The following is a 24,005-nucleotide window of genomic DNA, read 5'->3' as shown; positions in this document are numbered from 1 at the left end:
GGGGCCACTGAGGGACCTGGGACAAAATCAGTACTTGGTCCTGCTAGTGAAGGCAGGGGGCTGGACTCGATGACCTTTCGAGGTCCCTTCCAGTTCTAGGAGATAGGATATCTCCATATATTATAAAAACTGTTGTCAGTCATTGTGCAAACCCCCACCCCCAAAAAGACTGGCTGTGAACTGGTGCCCTAGAGGTGAAAGGGCTCCGCGGCCACATTCTCAATCTCCTGAGCCTCCATCCTCACCTGTTCTACTGCTAGCTCATGTCCAACACCTGCCTTTTTGTGAGGAGGCAGGTTCAAGTTGACTGTCTTGAAAGAAGCTGAGGTCTTCAGTAACCAGTGGCCTGCAGGGATCAGATGGGTGAATTGGCCTAGTTCGTGTTCTTTGCCCGTCTCACCCACTGTGCTGTGCTGAAGGGGCGCAGCCTCAGTCTGCCGAAGCCGCCTCACCCTCAAGTTTTTACACTGTCATGAGCTCTATGCAAAAATCTGAAAACCCCGTTGATGCTCAGGCCTTATTTTCACGGCTGTGTGCAGTGCCTTCGTTTAGTAGAGAAACAAGGGAAAGCTGCGCCGTGCCTTGAGTAAAGAATGAATTCTTACTTCTGTGCACTGTGGTGAGAGAGCTGGGGGTGGAGCGCAGAGGAAAACAAGCTACTTTGCCCTAATCACTTACATGTTTGAGTGCGGACCATGTGCTGTACAGAGAGAGAGCGAATCCCTGCTCTGAGGGCTGGGTCTGAGACAAACCTTGCTAAATGAAATCCAGTGCATGGGGGAGATGCACAGCCCTGCTGCAGCTTGGGAATTGAGCTTTGAGGGAAGGCTTGGAAGTCATTCCAGGAGCAACGGGACAGCGTGGCCACAGACAGCATGGGAAGGCGTGGGAACGCCCAGTGACTGCAATGGACGCTGCTGCCTGGAGTTGAGCCGTGTAGGAGTTTGGACAACCAGCTTAATGTGGTAATGGACGTTGAATGACAGAATGAAGGGCTTTAGATGACCGGTGGGGAAGGGGGTGGAGCCTCTAGCGCCTCTCGAAACGCCACAAGAGGGACGTGGAAGTGGAGAGGTGGATCTGTGCTGCGCAATAAGTGATGTGAAAGCCGATCAGTTGGGCTCGCCTGCTCCGTGCCAGCCTATGCTAGCTGCTTCTGCTAACATGCAACGTGCCCCAGTCGTGCCTCCCAGGTGTTGGGGATAGCTTCATGCCAGACTCCATTTTACGGTCGCAGCAGGCTGGTGATCATGCTGCTCCCGATAACGCCCATTTGCCTCCTGCAGCTGCGAGGTGCCAAGATCCTTTGCCTCAGCTGGAGAGACAAAGCAGAGGGAGCAGTCGCCCCTCCCCTCCCTTCTTCAGCGCTTTACTGTCTTGCTTCGTATTCTGCACTTCCCCTTTCATTGGTGCTTGTTCACTATGGAGCTGAGCACGGAGCCGGAGAATGGCAGCAAGGGACGCAGCCTACTGTTGCACTAATAGGCTGCCGTATCTCTGAGCTGTGCCTCCTCCCAACTCATGTCTATTGGCACCCCTGCCATGGCTCACAGCATGCCAGATAACGTCAGGCATTTCTGGGACAGGGCAGAGCAACAGGGGATGCTGATTATTAATTTGTCTTCTGACTGCTTGAAACCTGTTCCTCTTCCCTTTCCTCTACCTGTCGGAAAGACAGATCCAACAATATCCAGTCTTCTGTCAAGCACAGTAAGAATAACACTCCGCTACACTGATAGGTCCTTCTGCATTTAGACCTGGGCTCCGATCCTACACCTGCCTCTGCGTTGACTGAAATGCAGGGGTCTGCCCCTTTGAAGCCAGTTGCAAGATTGGGGGCTTGCTCCTCAAGCTGATACCCCAGTGACAGTACTGGGTTGCTTGGGATCTTCAGCTACCTATCCGATACTCTCAACAGGAGTTGGGGGGAGGCTGTGGTGGTTCAGAATGCCAGTGGGAAAGAGTTCTCCCCATGAAGGAGAGCTGCAGCAAGATACAGCCCCGGTACTTTACGCTTCCATCTGCCCTGCACGGTGAATTCTAGTGAATAACATTCGGTTCCTGTTGGGAGAAGAAAATACACAAACCCAGTGTCTTTAAAATTCCACCTATCCTATGGGAAAGATGTGTGGAGTGTTTGAAACAAACGGGGAGCCAGTTTTATTCACTGCAGTGCTGCCAGAAATGTAAATGTAACTATCCTCGTAGTTAGGTTAGATATTAGGAAAACCTTTCTAACTCTCTCTCTTGCTGCAGATTAAGGCCATTACTTCTTGTCCTAGCTTCAGTGGGCATGGAGAACAGTTGATCATAGTCCCCTTTATAGCAGCCCTTCCCATATTTGAAGAGTCTTATCAGGTCCCCACTCAGTCGTCTTTTCTGAAGACTAAATATGCCCAGTTTTTTTTAACCTTTCCTCACATGCCAGGTTTTCTAAATCTTTGATCATTTTTGTTGCCCTCCTCTGGCCTCTCTCCAATTTGTCCACATCTTTCGTAAAAGTGTGGTGCCCCAAACTAGACACAGCACTCCAGCTGATGCCTCACCAGTGCCAGGTGGAGTGTAACAATTACCTCCTGTATCTTACATACAACACTCTCTTGTTAATACTCCCCAGTATGGTATTCGCCTTTTTCACAACAGCATCATATTGTTGGCTCATATTCAATTTGTGATCCACTCTTAACTCCCAGATCTTTTCCAGCGGCCCTACTGCCTAGCCAGTTATTGCACAAGTACAAAATGGGAATTTGATTTTTCATCGCTAAGTGGAGTACTTTGCACTTGTCTTTATTGAATTTCATCTTGTTAATTTCAGATCAGTTCTCCAGTTTGTCAAGGTCATTTTGAATTCTAATCCTGCCCTCCAAAGTGCAGCTTCACACAACGCATAGTCAACCTGTGGAACTCGTTGCCATGGGATGTTGTGAAGGCAAAACGTATAACTGGGTTCAGAAAAGAATTAGATAAGTTCATGGAGGATAGCTCCATTAATGGCTATTAGCCAAGATGGTCAGGGATGCAACCTCATGCTCTGGCTGTCCCTAAACTGCCTGCAAGGAGATGGGACTGGATGACTGGGGATGGATCACCCAATAATTGCCCTGTTCTGTTCATTCCCTCTGAAGCATCTGGCATTGGCCACTGTTGGAAGGCAGGGTACTGGACTAGATGGACCATTGGTCTGACCCAGTCTGGCTGTTCTTATGTTCTTGCAACCCCTCCCAACTTGGTATCATCTGCAGATTTTATAAGCATACTCTCCACTAATCCAAGTTGTTAATGAAAATGTTGAATGGTACCTGACCCAGAACAGACCTCTCTGGGACCCACTAAATATGTTCTTCCAGTTGGACAGTGAGCCATTGATGACCACTCATTGAGTATGGTTTTTCAACCCAGTTGTGTACCCAGTAAATCTGTTAAAGAAATAAATTAGGTTGGTTTGGCATGATTTTTTCTTGACAAATCACCCTATTATTCTCCAGGTGGGTACAAATTGATTAGTACATAAATTTATTCCAGTATCTCTCCAGGCATTGAAGTTCGGATGGCTGGGCTAGAATTCCTTGGGTCCTCTGTTCCCCTTTTTAAAGATAGGTCCCATGTTTGCCCTTCTCCGGTCCTCTGGGCCCTCACCTGTCCTCCATTAAAAAGATCACTAATGCTTTTGAGATTGCTTCAGTAAGTTCCTTAAGTATCCATGGTGAATTTCATCAGCCTCTGCCGACTTGAATACATCCAACTTATCTAAACTTTCTTTTAACATGTTATTTCCCTATTCTGACTTGTGTTTCTTCCCCCTTGTTGTTCATAGTCATTATGTTAAGCATCTGGTTATAATTTAACCTTTTTCGTGAAGACTGAACCAAAATAGGCATTAAACATCTCAGCCTTCTTGGTGTCATCCATTATTAGTTCTCTTTCCTCTGTAAATAGTGGACCTACACTTTCCTTTGTCTTTCTCTTGCTCCTAATCTATTTCTAGAACCTCTTCTTATTGCCTTTTATGTCCCTGGTTAGGCTAACTCATAAAATGAGTTAAACCTTTCTGATTTTCTCCCTTCCTGCTTGTGCTATTCTTTTGTGCTCATCCTTAGCAATTTGTCCTTGATCCCACTTTTTGTAGGATTCCTTTTTGATACTCCGATCTTAAAGAGCTCCTGCTGCAGTCATATTGACCTCTTCCTATTCTTCCCGTCTTTCCTTTGCATCAGGATAGATTGCTGTTGTGCCTTTAATATTGTCTCTGAGAAACTACCAGCTCTCCTGAACTACCTTAGATAGTTATATAAAAAGATGTGGTGAAGGGATGCTGTGAAGTTAAACTTACCGTAAAAATTAGGTTCTGTAAAAATCAGTTTGGATAAAAACTGAGTTGTATAGAGTTTTCCTCCCAGAGGAAACTTTGTCTTTTAAAAGACAAAGGGAGGCATTCCGACATCCTTGCAATGTAGAGAAATGTTACCCTATTTATTTTGTAGATGGGGAGACTGAGGCAGAGAGGTTAAGTGCTTGCCCGTGGTCACACAGCAAGTCAGTGGCAGAATCAGGAAGCCAGACCTCCTGAGTCCCAGTCCCGTATGAAGCCTCCCCTACAGCGTTTCTACCCAAACCCTGTGCAGCATTCTGCTAATGTGTGAGAACCAGAGAGTGAAAGTGACTAGCTTATTTTTGTCCCGTTTGATAGAAAGTACTCAACAGCTTCATGAAAGCTACATTGGATTTTTAAATGATCTCACTTCTTATTTGTAACCTTGGCTGGGTGCCCTGTATTTTTAAAATATGATTTTTAACCTGACAACTTGGCTGGCTTTTTCAGCCGAGTTTTTAGAAATACCTGTCACTGTTTTGCTCTTTCAGCTCAATGGCTGGAGTCGGTCTCTCTCTCAGGGACAGTTGACATTTTGCTGATATTTCAGCAGACTTGGACCGACCATGGGGAATATAATTAAAGTGAGAAAGAAAGAAAGGTATTTGAAAGAGAGGATTTTGCCCTCCAATCTGATTGGTTATACCTGGCATGGTGACAGTGCCCTCATTTCTGACTGGTGAACCAGCCAATCTCCCATGTAACTAACTGATGAACCGATTTCCCAGGTAAGTCATCAGTCACTATTCGAGCAACTAGTTCCTCCACTCCAAACTTGCAGGCAAACACCCTTTGTTGCTTCACAACGTGTAGAATGAGGAAGCTGCTCTGATGCATTTGCTGTGGACTGCAGCTGCCATGAGAGAGGGAGAACGAGGCCCCCACCTTTCCCAGGTCAGGAAGAAAGACAGACACCCCCCAGGCAGCACTGCAGCGGAATGAATGTGTTCCTCAGAAGTGCTGCTTAGTAAGGAGATGCCATAAGAGCTTTTGACAGGTCTCAAAGGTATCGCTCAAGGCAAAGCTCAGAAGAGTCTGCTGATCATGCTGTACCAGCTCAATCCATCCAGGGATCTCCTAGAGTATGGTGGGAGGTCTGATTAATTAAAGCCAGTTCTCCGTGTGCTCGACCCCCCCCAGCGGCTCCTAGCGTGACACCTGTTGACTGTTCAGAACAGCTGACTTCTTTTGGAAATCTGGTCCTTTCATGCCTGTGAGCGTTGGGAGCTCCTCCAAAGTCCTGCTAGAAAATGAACCTTGGATAAGCGCATCCCCATCCCACACATGCTCCTTTTCCCTATGAGTAGGGGCTGCGACGTCAGTTCTGATTTCCAGCAGGGTGATGGGGCGACTGATAGGCTCAGCTCACAGGCGCGGTGATTTACAGTCTCAGGGTCCCTCAATGCCATTTTAGCAGCCGCTGGAGTAAGCCTGTTCCCAGAGGGGCAGCTGCCAGCGGCAATGCTGTACTTAATATCCCGATCAGTGGGGTTACACGCCCATCCCTTTGCCAGCAGACCAAGGCTAAGCCACACCACATGGGCAGAGCATCTTCCTGGAAGCTGGTCCACGCGGGGTGGGGGGGAGGGGAAGGGAAATCACCCGGTGTAAAGGACTGGAAATCAAGAAGCTTGAATTTATCCTGTGGGGAAAACAGAGCTGGAGTTTCAAGTGGGAATTGTCCAGCTCGCTACAGGAAGAAGGAGGGTCTGGTGGCTGGACGTTCCCAGCTCTGCTACAAACCTGCTGTGTGATGGTGGGGCAAGTCACTTATCGTTTCTGTGCCTCAACTTCCCCAGTTAACATCATCCGCAGAGGGGGATTATGAGGCACTGATGTTTGTAAAGCGCTTTGATCTACGTGCAGGCAAGTTTCCATAGAGGGATGAAGGTTTGTCATTAATGTAATTGGTGAGGATGTGTTAGATTTTTTTTTTTCTTACAGCTTTTAAGCTTTTTCCAGGCGGTGCCTTCCTCCCATAGGTCATCTCCTCCTCCTCCACCGATGCGAGTGACAAGTGGTCTGTTGTGGGAATGTAGGCCTGGAGCATTATGGGTAATATACTGGGTTAATTGTTGTGGGGGCAGAAAAAAGGCGATATCAAAGGGATGCCACCTGATGATTTTCCTATTATCTCTGTCCCTAGACCGCAAGAGCCACGGCAGAGGTGTCATTAGCCAAGGCAGCTTGCAACTCATTAGCCTGGATTTTCAGTTCTTCTCCAGGGAACGTGGGCTTTCGCCGCAAGCCCTAACCTCAATTGCCTCATGCTGCCATCTATCTGGCCAGTTGAGGCACTGACTGACAGGCCCTGGATTCAATCCCCTGTTATTTGCCACTCGTGTTTATGTCGAGAGAGGGATCCCTCTGAAAACCTCTCCACGGTCCATTCCCTTCACCTTGCCCGCTTCCCCCTGGAGAAACTGGAGGGGGCTGATGTGCGGCTGCCCCCAGGAGCTCCTCCTGCTGTTGATGCATAGGGTGTGAGGGTCTTTGTGCTTTTCCAAGTGGCAAATTCTCTCCTTGCTGCTCTGGGTTTTTCTTTCTCTCTGCTGGTGTCACCTGATCTGGGCTTTGTCAATGTACAGCCGTGAGCAACCTGGGGAAGTGGCTGGGAACGGCAGGGAACAGAAAGTACCTGGGAGAGGGCCTGGAGCAGAGAATCGATTGGCTGAGGGGAGAGGAAGGATGGAGTGGGATGCCCAAACCTTTCCTCCCCTTGTGCTAGGGTTGGGGCAGCTACTCATTGGGCCCCTGAGGGCCGCAGCAAATGTGCATTTGCAGTCGTCCTCTAATGAGGCTCGAGGAGGATCTAGCTCCCACGTGCTCCATTTTCACCTGGGCAGCCTGACTGCTCAGACTGAGATGGAGCGGCGGGGCTCGCTGGGCACTGCCCCATGTGTTAAAGAAAAGGGCAGCTGCAGGTCCCGCTGTGGGATGCTGGGTCCGCGTGGGCCTACCCGGGGCAGGGAGAGCCCTTGCATACCCACTGCCCGTCATTCCTTGGACTCGGCATTTGTAAAGGTGGTTGTGCTCTAGCGGCAGGGGGCATTCATTGGCCTTGCTCACCCAAGGCCAATTTACTTTCTCTGTGGAGGCCCTTGGCTCGTCTCAGGCTGGGAGCAGACCCCTGAAGGGGTGGTCTCCCTGCCCCATGCTGTAAGCATGTTCTCCCACCTGAGACCAGCTCCATCTGGCTCCTACAGGTAAAATCATGGGGTTGCTCCTTTCCAGCATCCCTGACAAAGTTCTGGCTGCAGATCATGAGGGCACCAGTGACAACAGGGTAACCTGCTGGCTGGCCACTCAACGTGGTTGGTTGCCCAGGATGCTGCTAACTACAGTTTGTGGGCAGGGACACTGGGGGGACCCTTTAATACTATCCCCTCACTCCCCCCTCCAGACACACCTCCCCTAGCTCTGCCTGGCACCACCCTTCCCTGAGCCCACTTTTGACCAGTCTGTCTCCACTCCCTGGGCCATTCTGGGCAGGAGTCCCAGCCTCTCACCTCCTTTTGCTTGTCCCTGGGACACCCCTGCGTGAGGGGGAAGGGGAGCCAGAAGCAAGCCCCGGATGAGCCGGGAGCCTGGAGATCAGGAATTGTGATTGCCCTGCCATAGCCAAATCCAATGTGGTTCAGAGGTGACGGGGGAGCGAAGGTCTCAGCGGTGCTGTGCTGTAACCCCACGGCAGAGCAGGCAGCCGGGCAGATCGGCCTCTTTCTCGTCATTCCCTTAATTGGATGCATCATGTGTCTCGCTGCATTTCCTCCCACCGAGCCCCTGTCAGGGAGACCTAATTGGGGCCTTCTCCGATGCTCGCTGTGCGCTAATGAGCCATCTATGCTTCAGAGACTGACCACTCGGTGTTGCCTGCTGCCTGCCAGGCAAGGGAAAGTGAGTTAGGAGAAGGAGCCCGGGCGACCTCCCTGAAATCAGCCTTCTTTCTTCCCCCACCATCCGTTGGACCCACCTCACTGGTCATGCAGCAGACGGTGCTACGAGCAGGTTAGGTATCTCTCTGAGGTACTTATCTGGCCCCCAGCACCGTGATGTCCGAGTGCCTCACAGACATTGGTGTATTTATCCTCACAGCACCCTTGGGAGGCAGGGCAGTGCTGTTATCCCCATTGTACAGATGGGGAAGCTGAGGCCCATCTCCTCAAAGGTATTCGGTACCTAAGCCCATTTGAAGGTCAGGGCCTCAGTAGGGTGACCAGATAGAAAGTGTGAAAAATCAGGGGTAATAGGTGCTAATATAAGAAAAAGTCCTGAATATCAGGACTGTCCCTATAAAATCGGGACATCTGGTCACCCTAGGCCTCAGTTCCACAGGAAGTCTGGCAGAGCCAGGGTGTCCCAAGTCTTAGGCTCCTGCCCTAACCACTGGGCCATCCTTCCCCTCTGCCCAGCTAACAGAGGGACGTCTGTGTCAGTGTCCCCTCAGCTCTATTCAGTTAACGAGGCCTGGCTCCCCAATCTCAGGTCTGATCAGTTCTAGTGAATTAGGGGCAGGAGCTGGCCTAAAGCCCTGGCAGCCTCTGTCCTCACAGAACACACATGGCCTGGGCAGCAACGGGTGTACCACACCTCCAGGAGGGCACGCTTCATGCCCCATTCTGAAGGAGCCACGTCTTTGGGGGAGAGGGGACTCCAGTCTCCAAGGTGCACTCAGCCCTGGGCCTCTCTGCTGAGGCTGCAAACAGCAGGGCCCGTGAGTTCCAGCTGGGGTAATGGATTTTGTGCTGCGAACCTCCTGTCCGCTGGGACATTGGCTAAGGTCCACCATTGCATGGAAGGCCACCCAACAGGTATCAGATGGTGCCATTTTAGTCCCTGGATTTGAAGCAATAACCTGACGGTGCAAGGGAACCGTATCCCATTCCCAGCCAGGGCCATGCTATTGGACAGTCTCTATTTTAGCTTCATACACAGTAAGCCTGTTCCTGGGATGGAGGAGTACCACCATCCATCACTGGTCTATCACCTTGTCTTTCCCTGGTACTCTGGGTGGGGCTTCATTCTATTACCAGGTTCCTTCCTTGCTTTCCCTGGGGTTTGCTGTCTTGGTGTGAGGAGTTTGGTTTAATATAACCTCCTCTAACAGGGAGTCTCTTAGGGCATTGGTGCAGGTCCCCTCTTTCCTGGAAGGCAGCAGGGGCTGCAGAGTGTACATTGGGAACTGCAGTGCCTGGCTGTAGTCTACAAAGGCAGAGATGCAGTTAACATAGCAGCAAATTTGTGATTACGTAGAAAACTCTATGGCGAGGTTGCTATGCGGTTGTGATAGTTCCCAATTCGCAAGGTCTTAGAAGGGCTTTCAGACACAGACCTTCCCCTTCCAGCCAGACTCTGTCTTAGGACAGATGCCGACTGTCTTCTTGATGGGGACGTGGTTGCTGTTTGCTCTTACAAAGTCAGACGTGTCCCCGTGGATCACGGACATCCTGCTGACTGAACTGTCACATGTACAGGCAAAATCCTCCAAGCTTAGCAGATCAACAAGCCAGCTGTTTTCTACTGCGAGGGGGTCTGGGTGTAGGTTTCCATAATTCTCTGACTGTTGGCAAGGAAAGGCATCACCCTGGCTGTGGGTCGCTGTGACCTCCCGGTCAAACTATGGCTGAGGAGAGGGATCGCTCTGCCGGTAGGTCTCCAAAGCTCTGAGCTTGCTGACTTTCTTTTTGCCCATGGGCCATTGCTACGTGGGTCAGAGCAGTGCTGTCATTCATCACTGGGCCTAACTGAAACCCCTGGCTGTGAGCCTGCTGCTCCTCTCTAAGCTTGAAAATTGAGGCCAAGGAGCTTCCCTGCAGGACCTATGCTTGGGGGGAGAGGGGGGGTTGTCCTCTCTTTATGTTTTCTTTAAAGCTCCGAGTCATTCTAATGATCTAGTATTTCATGCACTTTACAGAGCAAGAAGCTGTAGCAACAGCTGTGTCATGAATCCTTAGGCTACCCTCCGTGTACTAGACTGTCTTCTGCTTGTCGTCTTAAGCACAGTGAAACAAATCTGCTTGAGGAAGGGGCTTGTAGCTTAGTATAGAATGGGAATATCAACAAGCCACTTCATCAGCAACTCGCTCTTAGAATAACAGTGATCATCCAGGGTCTCTTTCCCACTAACGCTAATGGGCCTGACCCAAAGCCCATTTCAGGCTTTCCATCAGTTTCAGTGGGTGTTGGGTCCTGCTCTGTACTCAGTGATTATCTACCTATGGAATATGTCAAATTATTTAATGAACTACAGGCTTAGTCCTACAGATCATACGAAGGCAAAATCCCTATTTAAATCAATAGGCCAGAGTCTGCTCTGCTACCCAGTGTAAAGCCAGAGTAAACTGATTGAAAGTGATGGACTTACTCCAGATTAACATTGATCAGGATCTGACCCACTGGGTAAATTGCCTGAGGCTCCAGTTCTGCAAAAAACCCCTCATGGGTGGACCCTGCCCAAATTCAGAGGTTAATGCAACTTCGCCTAGGCAGGGCCATGCTCCTGCGGGGTTCACAACAGGATTGGGCCCTGATTAAATGATTTCAGGATTGGAGCGATAATTATTTCCTCACTGAGCACCCTGCATGAGAGGGCAAAGGCTAAAATGCAAATCGCTTTCTCTCTTTCTCCTCTGATCAAGAATATATTGCTTCCCTGCTGTTAAAATGAATTAATCTGGCACTTTAAAAAATGTGACTCAATCCAATAAATGAAGACAGGTTACAAGATGCCACATGGAATGATAATTTTTTTTTTTTTTTTTTTTTTTACATTTTTCAACTATTTAGGACAAAAAAAAGTTACACTGCTCGACTCGGTTCATTTAGTTACATAAATAAAATTTTTATAAATATCTCTTTATAAACAATATATAAATAGCTTTACAACATAAATACATTTATGCATGACATGGATTTTCAAACAGCAATGTTATACAGCTGGCTTCATCAGTCTTTTGGAAAAGCACTGTCCTTTGTCCTGGTGAGTGTTGGTATAGAATAAGATAGAGAGAACTTTTTAATCTTAAAAAAATAAGAAAACCCAAACAGCTGGTGCCATGACTCCTCGTACCGAAAAGAAAAACACAACCACGTCGTCTGTCCCATTTCCGGTGTTCTCTGCTCCTCTAGGTGTCGGCTGGGGAGTGGCCAGACATGGCCATAGGGGGGAAAATGTATTCAAAGCCCTGAAACAAACAAGAACAGGAAAATACCCATTAGTATTTCCTTTGTGGACAGCTTCCCATCAACACAGAGTGTGTCGTCCCCCCCCCTCCCCCCCGCCCGGAACAGTCCCAAGGGATGTTGGCATTGGGAAGTCAACGGGAGTAGAGGCCGCCCTACTGGCGGGATCAGGCCCCAAGCGTGCCATCTGCTTGCCCTAGCACTGCCCGCCAGCTTCCCTGCTGGTAGCACTTAAAAGCTGAATCCTGAGTTGCTGCCTGCAGCTGTCCTGACTCCAGTTGGAGTTTTGCTTCATTAAAAGCCATCTAAGGCCCTGCAGATTGGAGCTGTCAGTTATCTATACAGCCCCATTGCTGTGTGCCTGGTGTTGAGCTAGTCCTTTCCACCTGCAACGAGCTTTGCATCTTGCCCCAAGGGGCTGCATCTTGCAGCTAGATCAGCGTGCACGGGAGGGCCTCAGCGCAGGGCTCCGACCGCCACTCAGAGCTGGTGGCCGAGATCTGGCCCGTGGCAGAGATCAAACGGCATGCTGCTGTGTCTTGTTGCCACTGGGGTAGCAGAGCAGGCCCCTTGATGTGCAGCTATAAAAGAAGTTTCTTTCTGGGGAGAATTTAGTACATTTCTGAGCTTCAGGTGAGGGGGTTTCTTTCCAAAGTCCTGAGCTGGGCTGCTCCCTGCCTGGATAGTCCTTTTAGATCATTCTCTGAGCAACAGCAGGCGGTGGGACGACAAGAGCCGAGACCCTGTTGCTGTTTCTTATGTGCAGACCCACTAGCAAGCATAAAAGTCATTTGTGTCTGACGTTTAGGCACACGCACCTGGCCTCTCAAATACACCGACTGCAAAATGCCCGTTTGAAATGAACAGTGTCTCTGATCTCTCGTGTTAGGGCTGAATCTCTGTATTCTTCCATTTGCCTTGTTTTGCAAACGTCCATAGCACATGGGGCAGATCCTTAGCAGATACAAATAGGCCACGCTTCATTGATTTCAATAGATCTATGCCAATTTGGACCAGAGGAGGATCTGTGCCCAACTAGATTATTGCAGGAACTTAGCATATTGTGCTTGTGTGTAAAGTGCTCGACACACCTGTGGCCCTGCAGAAAGAAATAACTCGTGGCTTGGATTGCAAACAAGAGTGACCCTAAATGCTTAGTGTATCTGCATGTTGCCTGCTTAAAGAATCAGAGCCCTCGGACACTGCTTAGGGAACATAGAGTATACCCACACAGTCGGCCAGCAGTCAGGAAACCGCTAGTATCCCAAGGGCTGCCCTGTTATTGCTGATTAATGTGGTCATCGCTTGAAAGTGAAAATTCTGTTTCACATCGGACCTGGGACATACAACTCTGCCTGGAGACTTTTCACAGTCTAATACCTGACCAGATACAAAGGATGGGCTGGCAAAGGGATCTCTCAGGAGCTGTGTAAATGAACTGGAGAAGGCTCATGAATGTAAAACTAATGTTTCAAAATAAATGAATGGCAATATGGCTTAGAGCAAACCCTTCAGCCATGGCAGGCATTTGCTATGCATCCTTCACTCTCCTAAGCTACAGAAAATATCTCGCTACACTTCCGAGCCCCCCCTAGGCCTTCATTTGGAGCACACGGTAGGTGAGTAACGTCCTTTATTGGATCAGCGTCTGCTGGTGAAAGAGATGAACTTTGGCACTTACACAGAGCTCATGGAGCACATGGCATTTATGCAAGACACCCGTGACTGCGCAACTATACTTAAAAGTGGACTCTGTTAGCTTCCGTGGACTTCTCAGGGGTCAAGTTTAAACAGGAAAGAAGCTTGGTGAAATCGCTATTTAACCTGTCTAGGAGGCATTTATCAGTGGCAGGGGTTTGATACAATTCCATTGATGTGGTTAAGAGCTCATACAGTGAGGTTGCTGGGGGGGGGAGGGGATTTACAGTGGGGGAGTATACGGTGTAGTTTTCTAGGATTGTAAAGCATCAATACCATCTTCTAAAACAACAAGGAGTCTGGTGGCACCTTAAAGACTAACAGATTTATTTGGGCATAAGCTTTCGTGGGTAAAAACCTCACTTCTTCGGATGCATAGCTATGCCCAAATAAATCTGTTAGTCTTTAAGGTGCCACCAGACTCCTTGTTGTTTTTGTAGATACAGACTAACACGGCTACCCCCTGATACTTAATACCATCTTCTAATTTTCTGCTCTTACTAGAAGAGGGCATGGCATATAAACGAACACCAACCATAGGACTTAATCCGTACAGCTCACAGACTAATTAACTGTCCAATTAGTAAAAGTCCTGCCAGGCACCACCCCCTCCTTGGGAATCTATGTCTATACAGTGCACGGTCACCCCGGTGCCTGCTGTGATCACCCTGACAAAGCTACACTAACGAATCCCACAGCAGTGGCCCCAACCGTGGCAGTAACGCTGATAGACACTGCCATGGCTGGACCATCCCTGTAGTATTTTGGTTGTTAAATCAGGGCAGGTGCAGTGATTCCAAGCAATAGACATTGTTGCTATGTACTGTACATACAGTAGATAAGCAGGCATGTATGTGTGTGTATATATAATCTTCCAAGTTTGTGCCAAATCTTTAGAACAGTAGCAGTGCTAATTATAATTACCCATCGCCTCCAATTTAGGAGTAAACAGGTGCAAGCCAAATCTGGGGCAGGTTGCATGGAAAAGTGGCCAGTCCCGTAGATTTAGGACCCGGTGTCCTTTCAAATCTGAGGACTTTATCACTATATATTACAGTCCCACGCACCCCAAAATAAAGGATTGACAAGCACACCTTAGCTACATGGCCAAGTACATGGATGTCTGCTCTCCACTATGCCGGAGTTATTCCACTGAAGCCAGTGGAGTTACACCAGAGGGAGCGCAGAATCAGAAGCCTGGGATAGCACAAATGTCACTTCATGCTTTCAGACTGCCTCCCTCTTGGACACACAAAGAGACAGACTCTTGTGTAAAATCCATGTTCTGCTGTCTGGGCTCACCCCAGGGCAGATTAAATCAACAGCCCCACCACAAGAGGGATCACCCTTTGGTCACCTCCACGGAGGGCTGGCATTGGAAAGGCTTGTCCTAACCATGGTATGACTCTGCAATCATTACGACAGCACCCAGCCCCATAGCACCCCCAACCACCCAGTGGCAGTGATGGTAAGTGAATGCCCAGGAGCGTTTTGCTGGAGATAGGCAACACACCTAAAAGAAGAACAAGAAATTGGGCAGACTGGGCAATACCCTTCCTTAAAATACAGCTGCACGCTGCAGCCCCAGCCCCAAGCACTACTGTCATGCGACTGTAGGCGAACCTGGTCTCCCTGACACGCACGTATTTCCAAGTGTCTAGATGCCACCATAATGGGCGCTAAGAAACGCACTAGAACAGGCAAAGAAGTGAACTCGTACAGTTGAACAGTCACATCTTGACTCATACTAAGGTGGCAAAGATGCAGGACTTCAACTAAGCTGCCCTTTGAGCAGCCTGATTTTCAATCCGGGACTTTGATACCTGGCACGGTTTTTGGGGGTGGGGGCGTTCTGTACAAATTGAAAAAAGTGTTTTTTACCCCCTCAGATATTTTCTAGTTTGTCTTCTCAGCTCTTATTTTTTTGCTTCTCTGCCAAGACCAGTAGTTTGGGTGAACCCAACTGAATTCTCCAACGTGCCCCGCAGCCGTGCTTGGCCCTTAGAAAGAGGGGGATGCCTGCAGAGATGAGCACGGATGCTATGGGGATGGGCGTCTGGCAAACACCTTTGATCGTTCCAAGCAGGTGAGGCTGTAGCTTGATCCTAGTGGCCTTGCCAGGATCAAAACCAGGCGTCACACACTGGAATCTGGAGTTTCCCTAGGCTGCTCCTCCCTATTAAATATAAGAGTGACTGCAATCCGCTGTGTCCCCCCTGGGCCTTTCACCCTGCCCCACTGTGCATCCTGCTGGTTCCCACCACCCCGCCCCAGAGGTGGCTGCATTTCTGCCATGGGAGAGACACTCCCTGTATTGATACAGAGGCCAGGCCTGAAGCCCTTCCTGGAGGATTCAGTGCTCTGGGGTGTCCCTACACCTCTGAGTGCCCGAAGCTGGGACTGATCTATACAGTCTCTCTGAAGCATCTGGCCCCTGTCAGAGCCAGGTCACTGGGCTGGCTGGACCCTGGGTCTGAGCCAGGCTGGCCCGGGGCAGGGCAGCCAGTCAGGGGGGTCGGTTCTGCCCACAGGCTGGGGCATTCAGAGTCGCGGTGCAGGGGGGGCAGCTAGACCCAGAGGGCCAAGGCAGGTGCACGGGGACGCGGCTGCAGGGGGCACTCACCGCCGCCAGGGGTCGCCGCTCTAGCAGCCCAGGCCGCTCATGGAGCCGATCCGGTCCAGCTTGAGGCCGAAGCAGCCCTTGGACAGGCCCTTCTTGCTGACGCCCTTGTGCCGCCGCGTGCCGGGGTAGTCGCGCAGCAGCCGGGCCCAGGCGGCCCGGGACTTGGTGTCCACGCGCAGCTCCCGCAGCAGCCGCGAGCCCGAGCCCCGGCCGCCGCCCGCCGTCTCCCCTCGCTCGGGGCCCGCGGCCAGGCTCTCCGCCAGCTCGTGTCCCGGCGCGCTCCGGGGGGGCTGCAGGGCAGAGCGCAGGGGCACGATGCCGTGAAAGCAGCACAGACCCCCGGCCCCGGTTCCACCCCCCCCCCCCCGTCCCGAGCCCCACGGCCCCGATTCCAGCCCCCCGGCCCCGGTTCCAACCCCCCCCAGCTCGTCCCGAGCCCCAGGGCCCCAATTCCAGCCCCCCGGCCCCGGTTCCGACCCCCGAGCCCGTCCCAAGCCCGACCCCGATTCCAGCCCCCCCGGTCCTGAGCCCAACCTGCACCCCGGTACCGAGCCCCACGGCCCCGATTCCAGCCCCCCCCCCACCGGCCCAGTTCCAACCCCCCCAGCTCGTCCCGAGCCCCACGGCCCCAATTCCAGCCCCCCGGCCCCGGTTCCAACCCCCCCAGCTCGTCCCGAGCCCCACGGCCCCGATTCCAACCCCCCGAGCCCGGTCCCGAGCCCCACGGCCCCAAGCCCGGTCCCGAGCCCAACCCCTCCCGGCCCCGATTCCAGCCCCAGGGACCCCCCACTCCCAGTTCCCAGAGCCGGGAAACGCGGCGCTAGGGGACTCCCCGGGAGCCCGTTTTTCTCGGGCATCTCCCCGCCCGCCCGCAGGTTGGTGCAGCTGGACCCGGTGCCCCCTCCCGCGGCTTTTCCCGTGAGCCCGACCCCGCCTGGCCCCTTCGGGTCCCAGCCCCCTGCCGGCTGCTGCCGCCTCCCGCAATCTGCACCTCGGGCCGCGTTATGCACCTGCCGCCCGCCCCTGCCGCCCCCGGCCCGCGAGGCTGGACAGTGGCACCCCGCAGGTCGGGGGTGAAAACGGGGGCCTCGCGGCTCCGCTCCCCGCTGAGGTCCCAGAGGCTGGGGCGCCTTGCCCGGGGGGCGCGCAGGGAGCTCCTGAGATCCGGGGGGGGGGGCGGGCTGGGGATGCGGGGCTGGGATGGGGGGGATCTGCCCCCTCGTTATCCAGAAGCACCAAGCAGGGCTAAGGGGGCAGAGGCCATTGTCAAAGTTCCCCTAACTCCTCGCCTCTCCCTCCGGGGGATCCCCCCTTAGCGCGGTGGGGAGCCGGGGGTCCTGTCCCGTCCCTGCACGGAGCAGCCCCCCGGTTACCTTCTGCTGGGGCTGCGCCGCCGGTCTCGCCTCCAGCCGGATGGACAGGAGAGCCAGGGAAAGTCCACAAGCCAGAAGGTGTGAGATCCGCATCCTGGGGGGCAGGGCCCGGGGGGGGCTCGGAGGTCGCTGCGGCCCCGCTGGGAGAGGGACAGAGGGAGTCGCGGTTCCGCGCGGCGAGTCGGTCCCGGCTGCCTGCTTGGGAGTGCGGAGCGGGGCTTCTCCTTCATTCCTTTATAAGCCAACCTGCCCGGTGATGTCATGGGCGGGCCAGGTCCAACCCAGCCCCCTGCTTAACAATAGCCGGGATCTCGCCCGGGGCTCACTTCGCCAGGGGCACCTCAGAGGCACTCGCTGGGTTTCGGGCAGAAGTTGCTGTTCAGAAAGCGAACCAGCCCCCCCCCCGCCCCTTTTCACTGGGATGCTGGGGGCTCGGGTCCCTGCGGGAGGCAGCGGGGGGTGGCATGTGGGGCCGGGGTACTGCACGGGGCGCTTGGGGGATCTGAGCTGAGAACAGGGGCACTCCCCACGGGGGAGCCCGAAGTCAGCCCCGGCCCCCGGCCCGCTCCTGGGTGTGCTGCGGCGCAGGGGAGGCGAGCAATCTGCTTCTCACTTGGCGCTTTTCATTCAAACAAGGCGGACATCTGGGGGCTCCAGACAATGCCCAGTCTTTTTTTCACATGGGGGGGGGGAAGCTCCCGGTTTGCTCCCCCCCCGCCTCATCGGCTGCCTGCCCCGCTTTGGGGGCTTTCCCCTTGCTCACCTGCCAGGAAGTTGCACTTTGAGGCTGGGGGGGTTCGAGAGAACAGGGCGGGGGCCGCGGACCCCTGGTGTCGCCCGCCCCCCACACCCCCCAGCTGATCCCTTTGCTACAGCGTATGCACGGCCAGGGAGTGGGGGCTGCCGGGGCTGAGCTGGCAGCGGGGTTTGCGCCTCCCAGCTTGGACCGAGCCTTGGGCTTGTGACAAAGCAAATCTGGCCTATGGTGCGATGGGGGGGTGGGGGGAGGAAACCCCCCGGTACCGGGCAGTGTCTGCCCTGCCTGGGCTTCTTCGCCGAGCTCCTGCTTGCTAGGGGTCGCTTTGGTGCCGCTTTCCCTGCGCTGCCGGTTCCGCTCCAGAGCTCGCAGCGAGCTCCCTGGCATCCCGGGGGTTCCCTCCCCAGCCAGCCAGCGAGCGGGGCAGGAGCCCCGAGGCTCGACCCGCCCCCGGCTGCCCCCAGGGGCATCGGCTCGGTCCCACTCGATGGCAGGGCGAGGGCGGCTGCCCCGGCTCCCGGGCGCTAGCTCCGGGTGCGGCTGGGGGCCCGCGCGGTGCAGGGACGGGGCCCGGGGCGCTAGGCTCGGACACCGCCACTGAGCACTAGCATCCCGGGGCATTGCCAGGGGGAGCCACCCTGCTGCCCCCAGAAGCCGTGTCCCCGCCGCACAGCCAGGAGGCAGGCGGGGCTGGGGCAGGACAGGTGCTAGGAGCTCCCTGCGCCCTGGCTCTTACAGACCCGCCAGGCAGAGCCGGTCCCTTGCCCCCGGGAGAAGCTAGTTGGGGGGCGCTGATTACTCAGCGGGGATCCATCGCGGTCAGGCCCGCGCCCCCCACCCGGCTGAGTGCAGTGAGACACTGCCCATCCCACCCCCTGGGCTGCTGGGCACAAACGGGCTTGAGCCATGTGAACAAGGAACTGGAAAGCGAGGATCTCGGGTCCTTTTTCCGTCGTCGTTGCCAGGCTGGGATAGTCTGAGCTGCTTTCAGCTCAAGGGTTTGTTCCCGGGGAGTTTTGTGTGGGTGGCAGATAAAGGAGACTGGCGGGTGGTGCCATGGTGATGATAGGCACTCCAGGGCATCCGTTCAGGAAGGCTGTAACCGAGAGCAGAATTTAGCCCCATAGCTTATTTTCTGGCTAGAACTTATTTTTCTTTCCAAAAGAGCCTGTACAAAGGATCTAGCCGGGAATCTGAAATGCAGCCACCTCTGGGGGTGGAAGGAGGCAGCTTTTAACAGCTCACCGCAACACTAGGTAGTTTAGGAGAGGAAGGGAAGAAAGGCAGGCAGAATTCAAGTGGGAGACCAGAGTCAACTCCCCACCAGTGGCTGCATTTCAGTGATCTCTGGAAACCCCCTTTGGGATCGACTGCCCCAACGTGTCAGTATTAAGGGTCATGCTTATGCTCCAGGTTGGGAAGGGGCACTTGGCTGTGTCTAACCAAGGCGCGGTGCACTGATCTAGTCTGAAATGGCGTTCCTAGTCCCTCCCAGGCAGAATGCATCAGTGAGGACATGAGGGCCCAGCTCAGAGGGGGTAATGGGAGAATCTGTGGGTGCCACTTGCTAAGGTGCCCGCTGCCAGGTTACGCAGGGCTGCAGGGATAGCCGCGGGGCTGCATCATGTCCTGGCTGAGGCCTTACAGCTTTGCCCCATGTGCAGCCCTGGAGGCTCAACCAGTGAGGCTCAACCAGTGCCTTTTGGGGGCTGGAGGCTGGCCGTGCTTTCCCCAGCCAGGTGCCTGGGGCTCAGGGTGCTTTACCAACCCAGCCAGAGTTGTTATTCCAAGGACCCCGCTTGTCCACGGGCTGTAAAGACGTGTGGCAGGCTGTAGCCCACACCAGGCAAAGGTGGTTTCCTTTTCTGAAACCAGATCGAGCGTCCAGCCAGCTCCTTGGACGTGGGGATTGGGAAGCCCAGCGGTGGGAAGGGGCAGGCAGGGTTAATAGTGAGAAGGCCGTCCCTTTCCCTGCTGGGGCTTGGAAACCTTTTAGAGGCTGTGTCTGTGCTCGGATCTGACCCTGCAAGCCCTTACTCCGGTGAGGAATCCCATTGATTTCCAGAGAGCCAACTACCTGAGGTTCAAGCCTGCATGTGTAACCCATCCACCACTATGCCCTGTAGATGATCTAGGTGTCAGGCAAAGGGAAGAGCAGCGTGTGGGAGAATCCCAGGAGGACGTGATTACCCAATATCCATCGCTCTGAAAAATGCCACCGTTGTAAGGGTTAAACTGAAGGTTCCCGCCTAAGCCACAGGTGATTGCAGTGATGCGTTTTGCGGCTTGGGTTGGGGTTAACTGGAAAAGGAAGGAAGTGCAAATGCTCACATCCATATCTGGCAACGAATTGTTTTGAGTCAAACCTCCTAAGGGCCCCAAATCTCCGAGGTTTGTACTGTGTCTGCAGCCGGACTGATTGTGGCAGGTTCTTCGGCAGTGTCTGGGAGGGGGTAGAAGCGTTCCTCTAGGCCCCTTTTTAGACAGGGCCGGAGCACAGGTCCACAGAAAGGCTGGTAGCCAGGGGAGCTGTTGCCAAAGGGTGTGGATTCAAGGGTGGTGAGTTGTATGGGGCTGTGGTGCCTGGGCTCCAGCAAATTCAGGGCCTGGGGGGCCCGGCTCCACCAATGTTCGGGGCCGGGTCTCTCCCCCGCCTGCTGCCCCTGAGTGTCTCTGCCTGCTCTGGGCACCAGGGAACAGTACCGGGGGGGAAGGCTGAGGTGGCTGCTGCACCTGCAGAGGGAGGAGGTGCATGGCAGCCCCCCCCATCCCTCCTGGCAGGTGACTCTGAGTTAACTCTGGGGGGGCTTATCCTGACTGGACCTCCTGAGCAGCAGCCTGGGGGGGGGGGCTTGGGTGAGTGTTGTGCTGGGGGGCTGGGGAGGGGCCCTCCCGCGGAGCTGGCTGCTGCTGGTGGGGAAAGGGCTGGGGGGAGTCCTCCTCTCTGGCACCCCAGCCCCAGGACAGCCTGCCTGTTGCACCCCAAACTCCTCATCCCTGGCCCAGCCCCACGCCCCGCACCCCAACCCTCAGTCCCAGCCCAAAGCCCACATCCAGCACCCAAACCCCGTCCTAGAGCCTGCACCCAGCACCCAAACCCCCTCCCACACCCAGCACCCCAAACCCCCTCCCGCACCCCCTCCTGTACCCCAACCCCCGTCTCAACTCAGAGTCCGCACCCAAACTCTCTCCCAGAGCCTGCACCCTGCACCCCCTCCTGCACCCCAATCCCCTGCCCCAGCCCAGAGCCCACACCCAGCACCCAAACTCCCTCCCAGAGCCCACATCCCTCCTGCACCCAAACTCCCTCCCAGAGCCTGCACCCCAAATCCCCTCCTGCACCCCCTCCTGTACCCCAACCCCCATCCCAACTCAGAGCCCGCACCCAAACTTCCTCCCAGAGCCTGCACCCCAAACTCCCTCCTGCACCCAAACTCTCTCCCAGAGCCTGCACCCCCTCCTGCACCCTTCACCCCCTGTCCCAGCCCAGAGCCTGCACCCAACTCTCTCCCAGAGCCTGCACCCAACTCTCTCCCAGAGCCTGCACCCCACACTCCTGTCTGCACCCTAACCCCCTGCCCCAGCCCAGAGCCCACACCCAGCACCCAAACTCCCTCCCAGAGCCCACACCCCTCCAGCACCCAAACTCTCTCCCAGAGCCTGCACCCCTGCTGCACCCTGCCCCAGCCCAGAGCCCACACCCAGCACCCAAACTTCCTCCCAGAGCCTTAGGCGGGAGTGGGAGGGGGGAGAGGCGGGACTTGGACCCATTCTGGGCACCACCAAAAATTATACAAACCTGCTGCCCCTGTTCTGACCTATTGCAGGTCTTGCTGGACATCACCACAAACTCACTAGGGTCCAAGGCCTTGTCCCTCCATCTCAGACTAGTGTTTGGGAACCTCCTGGCTGGTCAGTGACGTTCCATGAGCAACAAGAGCAGTGGCCCTCTCCCTGGAACAGAGCTTTGAAGAGGAAAAGGACTTCGCAGCTTCCTGGTTAACGTTTTGATTGAAATACTGAGCCATAAAGCTGCGGTGAACTGGTCCGAAAGCCAAGTGGGAAAAGTCTGACGCTGGGCTCAACACATCCAGAGATGTTATGACACTGGAACAACTACATTGGATCTGGATTAATGGCGACTGCTTGGCAAAGGACTTCATCTGAGGTGCTGGGAAAGCAATAATGGTGCGTGCATAAATGAATTAATCAGAGATGTGGCCGTGCTGCCAGCATGATGGAGGGTGAGCTGCCGACCCTCGCCTAGTGCATGTGATGATAGTCTCCGTCCATCCACACAGAGGACTCAAACCTCTTTTGCTGAGGTTGTTTAAAACGCAGTTTCAAACCGGTACAGCTTCAAACATTTTAAACACCGTTTTGGCTCTAGGTCCAAAGTAGATCCCAAGCTTTCAACCCACGTTCTAACCTCAGCTGATTTGACATCATGCCAGCAAAGGTGAGATCCAGCCCCAGGGGGACTGACCCAAAGAAGTGGCAAACAAGCAACTGTCCTTGTCCCTCTCATTTTTTCTTCATTTAGGGGATAATTTTCTGTATTGGCTTCTTGCCTGGGCTCATGGTTGCCCTGACTAATGCCTCATCTAATTCCCTCAGCTCCACTGGAGATACGCAGGCCATAAGCCAAGGCCTGGCATGGGCCATCCTGATGTGAAGGGAGAACACAGGTAATAGGGTTCCTAGCTGAAACCCCGTGCAGGGGAAGTTTGCTTATTAGACCCTTGATTTCAATGGAAGTTAGACACCCAAATATCTTCGAGGATCAGGGCCCGTGTCAATATCAGTCAGAAAATAACAGGCCAATGGGTAGCCGGATCGCAAGCAAGAGGTTCAAGCCGCCCATAAAGTCAGCTGACCTCTGACCTTGGATGCAGCCCCAGCATGGCGCCAGTGCCCCAGGGAGTTCCCATTCAGGCTGATTTGAGGCCAACCCAAAAACCGGTGAAAGACTCCCCTTGACTTCAGAGGGCTTTGGATCAGGGCCCGTGGTGCACCGCGTACCTGGCCTGAGCAGTGGCGGCGAAGGGGTTAATCTCAAACCTTTGCAGCAGCTGTTCCATGGGAAGGAATTTCCAGGCCACTCTCTTGATAACGGGGCTGCTCGGCTCATTGACGTAATCACTGTCTCCTGAAACACCTGCCTCCCGGTGTTCCGGCCGCTGGTGCTATGCTTCCCGTCTGGCACTGTCTTGGGAACAAGCAGATGAAGCCCCCGCCAGCCCCCTCCCCTTACCCCTCTGGGCCCTGGGGATGACACTACACCCCTGCAATGCCTTCACCATCCACAGCACCGTCAGAGCTTTAATAATAAGAGGGGGGCAGGTGCTAGTGGGCCTGATCCTCATCTCACTGACTCTGCTTCTACCCCAGGGGTAACTCCACTGGCTTCCAGGGAGTCGCTCCTGATCGACACCGGCACGGCCGCAGAATCAGGCCCAGTTAGTGTGACCTCATTGCTGCTGCTTTGAAAGCACCGGCAACAGAAATCTCGCCTGTGCCCGTGATCAGAGAAGCAGCAGCTCCCACTCACGTGCAGAGACAGCACCAGGCCTGGCCTTGGGGAACGTGTCGGGGTATCTGCTTCAAGAACATCCCCGGCAGTGAATCTGTGGCCATCTTCCTTCAAAGCCATCTAGCATCGGGCACATGTAGTATCACTGCGTGTGAAGGGGGTATGGGAAGAAGAGGTGTCTGTGTCCCCACAGCAGCTGTCTGGCTCTGAACCCCACTGGGGTGGGGGTGGGCAGGAAGGAAAGCCGCTGGGATTTTGTTGGGATAAGAGAACCCAGTGAGGTTTGGGGCCTCAGAAATCCTGCTGCCCTTTATGGTAAAGTTCAAGGATTTTAGGCTCCAAATGAAGGATTTGTACTTATTAAACGGGGGCGTTACAAAATGGGCTGTGAAGAGATGGTTTGAATAGGGTCGGTGAGGAGAGGGGATTTCAGTCTGAAAGGCCAAACACTCCAGCACAGGCTCGGG

The 24,005-nt window shown here is 54.0% G+C and overlaps 1 protein-coding gene across 1 annotated transcript; it reads right to left on the bottom strand.

Moving 5' to 3' along the window:
* Window positions 1-11,167: 11,167 nt before the first annotated feature.
* Window positions 11,168-17,433, bottom strand: NPPC (natriuretic peptide C). The gene is made up of 3 exons (XM_026649875.1): window positions 17,249-17,433; window positions 15,876-16,165; window positions 11,168-11,556 (listed from the first exon to the last, which is right to left on the bottom strand). Exons 1-2 carry the CDS (start codon window positions 17,339-17,341, stop codon window positions 15,896-15,898), a joined length of 363 nt encoding a protein of 120 aa, XP_026505660.1. The 5' UTR covers window positions 17,342-17,433; the 3' UTR covers window positions 11,168-11,556; window positions 15,876-15,895.
* Window positions 17,434-24,005: the final 6,572 nt, after the last annotated feature.

The sequence above is a fragment of the Terrapene carolina genome, unplaced genomic scaffold (genome assembly GCF_002925995.2).
Source record: "Terrapene carolina triunguis isolate 2854851 unplaced genomic scaffold, T_m_triunguis-2.0 Scaffold88, whole genome shotgun sequence".
Classification (NCBI taxonomy): Eukaryota; Metazoa; Chordata; order Testudines; family Emydidae; genus Terrapene; species Terrapene triunguis.
Note: the sequence above shows the minus strand (reverse complement) of the source record. Positions and strands in the feature narration are given on the sequence as shown.